Source organism: Thermobia domestica, chromosome 17, assembly GCF_964235325.1.
Source record: "Thermobia domestica chromosome 17, izTheDome1.hap1.1, whole genome shotgun sequence".
Classification (NCBI taxonomy): Eukaryota; Metazoa; Arthropoda; class Insecta; order Zygentoma; family Lepismatidae; genus Thermobia; species Thermobia domestica.
In genome coordinates, this window is record NC_137470.1 from 117140984 (window position 1) to 117152103 (window position 11120).

Sequence of the window (11120 nt, forward strand, 5' to 3'; positions counted from 1 at the left end):
TTTTTAAGTGCATTAATCTCTGTGCGTAAACCAGAGATGTTTAGTATAATTTATTTACAACGGCCAATACATCATTTCATTCGGTCATCAAAAGTTGCAAAATGTTTTTTCGTTCGTGATCTGTTGTAAAGTTTCGTGTACCAGAGGACAGCGACCTTATTTTTCAATTTCAGTATCTGTATTCAGTAAATCAGATTTATCTTTGAGTAAGAATTTATCATCTGTGTGCGTCAGCTTATCGCTGTGTTTAATCATCATAATTCCAACTTCTAAGGAAAACATGCAAATACATGATATCGGTCAGGCAAATAAAAGCAACAGTCATATGTACATGATTTGATCCTCTCGTGATCATCTGTGTATCAAGCCTTCGTCATCAATCCGATTAGATATCACCAGCCCTAGTACAAAGACCGTGTAACGTCAGTATGTCGTGAGTCCAGCTCTTTCTTTAAAATCATTTCAACTCGTTTAGTCAATGCGGAAGGATGTCTGTGCACAGTTGTCCATAGACGCTAAAACTGCAGTTCATGTCTTGAGTTCTTCGGTGATGCATGTACCAGCATTTTACTCTGTAATATAACAACATTTAAATGTCTCGGAACTCTTCAGCAGTTCACACAAAGTGTACAAATAATTAGGAGTGAAATAATTTAATAAAACGATGAAATAAAAGTTCCTCGAAGAGCTTTTAATAATGTTAATGAATAAATAAATGAAATACACCTATTCCTTTTTCTCCCCTACCAATCCTTTTCCTATACACCGAACTCCGGATTCCATTTTTACAAATAGTATAGCTTGCCATATTTTTCACTTCTCACACATTGTTCGTATGGTTCCCAGGTTCGATTCCATGCTTTGCCAATCAATCATTTCAATATGGGGTTATTGTTGTGGTTCAGGGGCTATTTTATTTTATCTGCTCACACACATATTGTATGAATATGTTACAATATAATTTCATTCAGTAGTAGGAGAGGGTGAGTCATTGGCAGGGGCCATATTTTAAAATTCTCACATGCTGTTCGTATGGGCCCTGGGGGCTAGGGGTCATCCGGTGTGTCCCTGCAAAGCAGGGAAGGGTCAGGGGCTATTTTAGATTTCTCACATATATAGTGAATAAGTATGTTACAATACAATTTCATTCAGGAGGAGAAGGGGGTGGGTCATTGGCAGGTTCCATTTTGTTTTATCTGCTCACACACATAGTGTATGACTATAGCTTGCTATATTTTTCACTTCTCACACATTGTTCGTATGGGTCTTGGGGACCATATTTTAAACAATTACATAAGCTGGGGGTGATGGGGCCTGGGGGTCATGCGGTGTGGCCCTGCAAAGCAGGGAAGGGGCCTGGAGGTCATTCAACTACCACCAGGAAAAAAACCTAACTCAATTTCATCAGCCTCTTGCATCAGCTTCCTGGTTGTGAAACATACCACGTATCAACCTTATCCACACCAGATTACTGTTATCTCTTATCAAAAGAAAACAACTGGCGGTCCTTTTTACGACCTTTCTAAATCAATACTACTATCATCTTCAGTGTTGCCATCTTTAGAAATTCGCAGTGTTGCCAGAATGCTAAAATCACAAAACTCTCAGTTAAGACAGACAATCTCGGATAGAACAATGAACTTAATAGCATATAATTAAAATTATATTGAGTTCCAACGCTGCGAACTACTTTTTAAATAATATTTTTCTCTCAGTTGCAATAAACATAATTGTGTTTTTTTCGTGTCATTCTGTATTATGTTGCTTACTACAAAAGAAATAAAAATATATAAAAAGTGTTCGCAGCGTTGGAAGTCAATATAATTTGCCCTTAAATGCCATTGAATTCATTGTTCTATCTACTCTCTTAACAGAATTTTTTCGGATTTAAATATTCTAAAAAAACACTGCTAATTTATAAAGGTGGCAACATTGAAGATGATTTAAACTAGTTGCGTCTGGTAAGTTACATGTCATTCTCTGTTTTCGTTAATCAGAAACTGACAAAAGAACCAAAGGTCCAGTCCGCTTTTAAGGTGTGGATCGTGTAAACTGGTGAGTAGGATGTTAATCCACGCAGCATGTGAAATATGTTGATGGCCAAGTCATATTTAAAAATATTTGATCTTTTTAAAAGTATTTTGATGAAAATTAACTGACTTCTCCATATCGGTGGAAACTCGTTCAAGAATAAGCAAGAAATGAATACAACAAATGCACTCAAACTAATACTAACATGTTGCAGAAAAAAGATTTTAAAAAATCCGAACTAATCCTTGGTCCCTCTAGGAAATAGGGCAATAATAGCACTCACAAATAGAATTAGTTTTCTTTTTGTGAGTGTTATTATCGTCGTATTTTCTTAGAGGGGCCAAGGATTAGTTCGGAAATTCTTAACCTTTTTCTGCAGCATGATTTAAATGTAAATACTTCTTAAACTTTTTAAAAGCATTGTTTCCTTCATCCTGATTGCGGGATATTTGGTTTAGAATCTTAAAATTATTGCTAAAGTGAAGTGATTTCTGCTTGTCCTACTACTACTAAAAATTACCATGGTTCGAATTATTTCTTTATTCCTAAAAATAGGCACTGATATATTTGAACGCTTGAAAGCAGTACTTATGTTACTATCTAGTCACTAGTGTAGAACAAATTGAGGTTATACAGAAACTTACACCACATCAATATATATACTTCGTGATACTACAAATATAGCTGAACTGCTTGTTTCTTGTTATCATTTTTAGCAATCAAAAAAAGGTTTCCATATTACAATATGGAATACAAATAAAAGATTTGTTACAAAATGGAATAGGTAACTTGACACATTTTTTATACAGATCTGAAGAGTAAATAACGATTTATCTTATCTTAGTTGAGTTTACTTTAAAGATACATAGCTTGCTACTTTTCAAAGGCAATGTGTAAAAATCTGTCTTCTCAAAAAGAACATCACATTCAAGAGTAAAAAGCGGAGAGTAGGGAATATCAGAAATAATTTTTACTATTACAATGTCATTATTTTTCAGCATGAAACATGAATCTGCAGAATTTACGTTAACGACACGCTGACTGTTATTTGGAAATGGTATGGACTGAACCCTGCCATTCAATGTGCGTATTACATGCTTATTTACTTTTGATGTATCTTCACACTGGTCAGTTTCATGTAACCGTTTAGCAACCTGTTGTAAAGGTTTATTTCCTGAGCGAACCAACCGTTTTAGTTTTGCCATAAAATTTTCAAACGGAAATACGGAAAACACATCAAGGCTACCGAAGTTTGCAACATCACTAGCTACATGCAAAAGATTGTGGAAATTATAAATTATAAGCTCTTTGGTATACACTGCGGAAATATTTTGAACAAAATAGTGCAACAACTCATTCGCATAATTCCTCCAATATTCTTCTCCAGCAAGGGTACTCGCCAAAATATATACAGCACAATGAAGAACTAAGAAATGTTCAAAAAAAATATTCGGTAACACACCACACAGAACAACTGGACCCAAGGAAAACCGAAAGAATCTTAGCTCTGTTGCTTTCCAGTACTTAAATAGTATTAAGGAACGTGGACGTCGAGAGAACTCTTTTGGATAATGTTGACGTTTCATTTCATCCAATTTTTCTGATATTACATTTACGTTGCGTGCACTGAGTTTACATTGTTTGGGTCCCGTTAAGCTACCCCGAGACAAATAAGATGCATGTATTCAGTGGGTATTTGGGTCACCAAACCGATATTTAATTCACTTAATACTGTTTTTGTAACTTGATGGTCTTCGTATTCTTGTTCTTTAAACGATAAATCAGCTTTTACTGTAAAATTCTTTCTATATTGCCACGTTGTTCTACCTATATGCGTGCCCTCCTGCGTGCATTTCTCACACATAAACAACGAATTGTGTGATACTACTCCTTTAATACACGATCTAGCGGGGACATCGGCCACAATACAGCTTAGTCGGAAGAAGTATAACTTTTCATTTACTAAAATGCCTGTCTTCTCAAGACGAATACATTCATTAACGAATGACCGAAGGAAAAGGTTAGCATAACTTGGTTTGGATTCTCCGCAATAAAGACCTACCACGAATGGTTCGCGATTTTGAGCTTGGTCTAAACGTCCTAGAATTGGTCCAAAACACTTTGTTGTGCTTCCATGCAAGGGTAGTCCATCCACGTTGATGGTGACTGTTAATAACTCGTTTAAACTACACCCAATGTTATCTGCTACACGTGAAACTAATGGGTAATACGAGGGGGTCAAACCAGATAATGCTCTACGAATCACGTTCTCTTCAAGTCCAAAGTATATAAAGGAATGTTGTGTGTCAATAGATACCGATGTTGGGGTGTGCTTTAGCGTCCTTGAATCAATAGAAAGTTCAGGATGAAATGGCTTTAGAATATGTAAAAGGTCCGTTGTCGCTGAATGTGGAATATTATGTGTCCTTGCCCACGAACACAATTGTAGAGTTAGAACCTTGCTCCGAGTTATTTCCTGCATAAAGTTGATCATTTTCGCAACAATTTGTGTCAGTTTATTTAGTAATTACTCCTAGATGAGTTTTACATTTACTGTTTATGAAATCTTCTGCAGTTGCTGTCTTTTTACATGTTAATAGTTCATCTAATATTTGTTATTTGGTGGTAGCAAGTTTGCGTTCTTTGGTCCTCTTGAGTGAGCCACTATACTGTTGAATGCTTTTCCGTTTCTTGGTGTCCCGCACCACTTGACCTTAGCTGGGCTCGTTCGCCTTCGCGGTCTCTAGTGAAACGGAACCGGTTCGCAACGACCTGCTGGATTTCATCATCGGTAGAGTGCGTTGTGTACGTATTTCGACGAACAGCACCTACAAGAGAAACATAAGTATTTGTACTTATTAGAAGTCATATTAGATATCGGGAAAATTATAAAATACAATTTGAAATCAATCTGGTAATAAGGGAAAATACCTAAGACGTTGGGATTATTATTGACACCTCGGATTTGGAGGCTCTAAGTTCAGCATCATATGTACTGGCCTCAGTAGGAAGAGAGTGACATGTAACAATAAAAAAGGTCGGTATTAGTTACTAATACATGAGATGAATAGTGATACAGTTGATGCTTTTTAAGTCCAAATTCATCCCCGATGTATGCCCTAAAAGCAGGATAAAATTCAGTCACTTTTCCGTGCAAGGGACAGACATTTCTGACGTCCAAATTATAACTGGAATTTATTTTTTTCTGTTACACAGAGAAGCCAACATGAGGATCAATTACTGTTCTTTTTCAGGATACTCCCCATGTACACGCACACACTTGTCCCATCAGTGTGGGAATGCTCTATCCCTGCGGCATTGAATTCTTTGAGACGAACTTTCAGCCATTTCAGCACACAGGTTTTGAGTTGGTCTCCGTTGTGGAATTTTTGGCCATCCAAGTGCTCCTTGAGGGGACCAAAAAGATGGAAGTTGCAAGGCAACAGATCGGGGCTGTACAGGGGATGGTCTAGGCTGTCCCAACCAAGTTTGGTGATAGATGTGAACGTTGTCGTGGTTGTATGAAGATGCTCGTTGTCATGCAGGATGATGACCCTATACTTCACTGTCTATAGCTTTTTATTCTCAAATCCTCTTTGACTTTGGTCCGGAGGAAGTTGCTGTAGTACGTAGTACGTGTAAGAGGAAATCAGTGCATATCACTCCATCTTTATCTCAGAATATTATCAGCATCACTTTGCCAGCGAACACCTGTGCCTTGATTTTTTTCGGATGAGTCCATACCATACAAAAGTGATTTGACTTTGGAGAGTAATGATGCACCCAGCTCCAATCACAGGTCATTATCTTTGCAAGGAAGCTTTGACCTTCTCTCTGAAATTGCTGCAGATGCTGAGATGAGACGTTTTCCCTATACTACTTCTGGTCGAACCTTAGCATTTTTGGGATTCAACTTTGCTGTGATTTTCCTGAAGTGCAGGTGTTTGTTGATGATCGTTTACACACTTCCCACGCTGATGTCTGTTTTCGCACACAAATGTCTCACACTGATGTGTCGATTACTCAAAATGAGCTGCTCTATCCGATAAATGTTGGTTGCGTTGACTGCAGTAGCTCGACGTGGAGTACGGGCAACGTTGTGAACGGATTCTCTACCAACCTTGAAATTTGAACACCACTCGTACACTTGCGATTCAGAGAGATTTTCTTCGCAATATTGTGCACTTGATCTGCAGAAGATTTCAGCACTTTTAGCACATTCCTTCAGGAGTAACTTGATGCTGGAGCACTGCTCCACTAAAGTCTTCAGCTCCACACTGCCAGGTTTGTTGCTATCGTCCATGCCCACTCTCTTAAACTCAATCTCCTCAATTGCACTTTGTTGCAGAATAGTGTCAGGACTACCCTATCACGGGATGGGACACGGACGCAAAGCTGCGCACAGCAACACCTAAAAAAAATGCGGTTATAAATTGAACGTTTCTTACACACACACACACACACACACACACACACATATATATATATATATATATATATATATATATATATATATATATATATATCGGGTGTCATAATATTGACACCCACGGACCATAGAGAGTACTATTCTACAAGCAAAATATAACAAATCTATAAAGAACCATAGATTAGATCTAGCAATCCATCAATTAACACCATTGATTCTTGCCAGATAACAGTTAAAATAGATATACGTTGACACTTGCAGCACTTATTTCCTTAACCCGTAAGTGCTCGCATGGGGGTCTCCTGGACCCCCAGCAAGTTTCCTTAGTGATTTTCTTGAAAATGGAGTTGGTTATATTGCTGCTACTTACAGCACCTTCCTGAGAAACATCAATATTTTGCCTTTTATTAATCACTGAGTCGAAAAAAAAGGTTATAAGGAATGTCTCTAGCAATTCTCACCGCAATATTTTAATTAACAGGTAAAAAAAACGACAAAAAATATGGGGGTCTGTGGCACCCCCACGCGAGTATTTACGTTACCAAAAATGGCGCGACTACTTACGGGTTAACAATCGATGTAACTGTTTGATGGATTTCTAGAGCAGTGCTCAAGGTTGCAAGTTAGTATGTCATGTTGTCATATAGTGAAATTTTAATTCTCCATAGTGGCTGATGGAGGTCCCGGAGGGCATTCCATCATATCATATTTTCCTTTTATTTTGACCTGTAAAATAATGTGGTCCGTGGGCACCATTTTTAGAACATCTTATAGATAGACAGATATATATAGATATAAATATATACACGGTGTCCCATAAGTCAGTTTACATAGGCCTTTGAAGACACTATTGAAGACACGAAAAAAAAAAATAAGAGAGCAGTGTTATTGAACAGTATACGTTTCAATCTAAAATGTTTGAATTTTCGAAATTGGACCAACTGTTTGAGCTCTACACTGCTATAGCGCCCAAGGGTAAAGAAAAATGCATTGTTGACAGGTTTTTGTTGGACAACAATGAAGGTAAGTGCGTGTGGTTTGAAGTATCCTGGACCAAGGAGAATGGAAGGGACAGCCACAATGAAGGATATGAAGAAGAATCACACGCAACGTCAATCCAAGGCAGTGGTGTCACCATTAAAAGGGGAGTGGCAGGTACGAAAAGAAATTGAATTGGATTTATTTACGGTAAACTAGTATTAATTGCTTAGTGATGTCAACGAGATAAGACAAGAGGACAAATGAATAAAATTAGAAAGGGCCTAAGTGCCAAAACTCAAAAAAAGGAAAAATCTCTAAACATGAGTTATCGCAATACAAGTTATACGTTAACTGAACTTGAGTGCTTTATAAGAGAAGCAACAACTTTTAAGTTATAATCTGCTTACAAACATATTCTGCTTGGTACTAAGACAACTTTAAACGATACAATTGAATTCTACTTATTGCGGCACTTAGATTATGTCTCATTATTCAATTGTTGTCTTGTCTAGAAACAGAAGCGCGAGTTTTCAGTCGAGTTCAAACGTGACAGATTAATTATCTCTTACCTAGTCTCCTTGCCACACGGCATTTGGGTAGGTCGAACTTGGCACGAAACTGTTCTGACGGCAATACTGACTCAGGTTTCTCCTGGTTTTCGTCGGTCCCCTCGGGTGTATGCTGGTATGGTCCCTTCTCTCAGGCCGGGGCCGGTTCCTTCTCCAGTCCTAGAGTTACCTACAGCGAACTGTATAGGAACTGGTAAAGAGTCAAGATGAAATAAATGAAGAAAGGAAAATAAAAGCCTGAATTGGGATACAGTGACTGTTCGAATGTACGCTATTTGATGGGAAATTCCTTTGAAGGTATGGGGGGCATATTGAAAGTCGTGAGCAACATTTTTTTTTTCACAACCGCAATCTTTATTTGTAACTGAAACCAAATATATAATCTTAATCTACAGACCTTTTCCCCATCGTTCTGCAAGTTTGAAAATACTCTTGCTATAGAATTTCGTTCCAACTGCCCTAGACACTGACGCACTGCTTGCCAAATATCGTCCAGTGTCTCGTAGCGATGGCCTTGCATCTATTCCTTCACAAAACCGAAAAGATGGTAGTAGGAGGGTGCCACGTTGTGGTTATAAAGATGATGTAGAACTGTTACTCTCCCAAATCTCCTGATCTGTTCTAAAGTGGTACGTGTAGTATGCGAACGCGCATTATCCTGTTGAAGATGATCTTTCAAGGATGTTTATCATGCAAGGCACGAGGGAGCTTCAAAAGTGTCTGAATGTTGCGGGTAGAACTTACGGTTTGTCCAGGCTCAGAAATGTCAACCAGAATGTAGCCCTGTGCATCCCAGCAGACGCTCCCCATAACTTTCCCTACCGATTACACTGTCTTCGCTTTCTTCTTCTGCAGCGAATTCAAGTGATGCCATTCCATACCCTGACGTTTTGATTCACCCGCTTTCATCCCCATCCACAATACTCGTCAAAAAGTCACCACTTTCATGTCAAAATTTCTGAAGAAGGGTTTGGGCAATGGCCCTCAGTTAATAAACCTTGGACCCAACGGGCACAAACTTCCCGACAAACTAAGCTGTGAATCGTTTCTTGCACCTCACTATGTCCAGCCCCAATTTTTGCAGCGATTTAATTCACAGTGATACACCTACCTCCCGTAATCAGCTCATCAACCATTACCTTGTTGCGTTCCGTAGAGGCAGTTCGAGAGCGCCCACTGCGAGGATCATTTTCCCTACTCATGTTTCCATCCTTAAAATGTTTCACCCAACTCCTAACACTGATGGCACCCATGCCACATTTACATAGGCACGCTGCAGTCTGCGGTGAATTTCAGAAGCCGATTGGTCCTCTTTAACCAGGAATTCAATCACAGCACGCTGTCGAAACGAAACATTGCTGCCCGCCATTTTGGAAATCCTACCTGTGGTCAAGTGCTAGCAACAGACAGCATCAATGTCTGGAAAGGAAGAAAGAGAAGTTTGTAGATTGAGGTGATATACTTGGCTTCGCCTACAACTAAAGATCGCGGTTGTGAAAACATGTTGCTCACGACTTTCAGTATGTCTCTCGTAGACAGAAGCAGGAGGGGAGGAAATCGTCAAATATTGCAGAAAGCACCGCTGAGCGATTTTCTTAAATGAACATAGTGCCATGATACTCCTATTTTGCCCGAGTCGAAGTGTCTCACGTAATCAAGCACGAGAAACACACTACTCATCTTTCACTCCCCGTTTAGTTCGGTTTGTGCCGTCGTGTGTTGAATTGGTGTTGAATTGTGTTCGCATTCAAGTGATGTGTTGAATTGGCGTCCGTACGTCTCCGTGTGTATGAAGAATAGTGACTATGAATTTCGCCTGCCAAGAAAGCGGAATGGCCTTTCACGCATCCATTTTGAGTTTAAGTGAAGTTGCGGAATAGTTTCATCACCGCCATCCACAGATCCCATTGTCATGACATACAATGATTGGCAAGTTATTGACATGCTTCAAGGATACTGGCAGTGTCTTGGTCCGACCTTGCTCTGGCAGACGATGGCACAATCGTTGACATTCTGGCTAAAGGTATGTGCAGTCCAACGTGATCGATACGAAAGGAGGCAATACTAGCTTAATGTCTGTCCAAAGAATTCTGCACAAGCATAATTTTTATCCCTTGAAGATACATTTCGTGCAGGAGTTGCATGGAGATGGATTCTGTGAATGGTTTACAGGCACACATCTCAAAAAACCCAACCTTGCGGCTAACATCATGTTTTCCGACGAGGCCACATTTTATAATAATGGAACTATTAACTATGTGTGTTGTGTGTTGGACAGACAGCAACCCTCATGTTCCCAAAGTTTTCCATAATCAAGTTGACCCTCGTATAAATGTTTGGTTTGCAATTCACAGTAATGTTCTGGTTGGTCCCGTGTTCATACAGAGGAGATTAACACTTTGATGCTAGTGGTCTACTGTTCCACGCTTAGTTGCATGCATGCTTAGTTGCGTTCGGTCTATTTAATGGACGGGTTCCGCCAAACAAGGCACCCCGCCCGTAGTTCCTCAATACGCTATTGATTTATCGTGCACAAGTGCACCGTCAGAACTTGTCCCCTAATTCTGACTCGCCTAAGCGATGTAACCCCCATTCTCTGAGGGAGTGGGATACGCCCACTGCGCGGCCAGACCGAAGTCCAGAGTGCCTACCAGTAGACCTACTGGTTGAGGCAGACTGCTAGCGAGTCAGTCCTATCATGCTCTGCAGTATTCTTCCCGCTCTGAACTGCTATCATAGATATCTTGCTGTGCCGTGTCATTTTTTTAATCATTTCTGGCGAGTGTCGATGTGTGTATAATTTCTAATTCTTTTTCGTACTCATTGATAATTAAATTGCACCAAAATGTCGCAAATGATTCATCTGCTCCAACTGACGTTTGATCCTTAAATCTGCGCTTTAGTTTGTCTTTTAACAGTTCAACTACATGAAGGGGATTAATGCCAGCAACTCACCCATTTTCTACACTGAGTACCACACCTAACACTAATTCGAGCTTACTACCACACATTGACGCACCTGACTGATCTTCACTCAGCGTCTATAACGCGGAATCTAGCTGCTAGTGTTTCGAAGGATGGGTGGCGCTGTCGGCGGAAAACGAGTTTTA

At 39.5% G+C, this 11120-nt stretch overlaps 1 protein-coding gene across 1 annotated transcript; it reads right to left on the reverse strand.

Moving 5' to 3' along the window:
- Nucleotides 1–3682: 3682 nt before the first annotated feature.
- On the reverse strand, nt 3683–4525 carry LOC145674136 (uncharacterized). The gene has a single exon (XM_081743964.1). The coding sequence runs from the start codon at nt 4523–4525 to the stop codon at nt 3683–3685; it is 843 nt and encodes a 280-aa protein (XP_081600090.1).
- Nucleotides 4526–11120: the final 6595 nt, after the last annotated feature.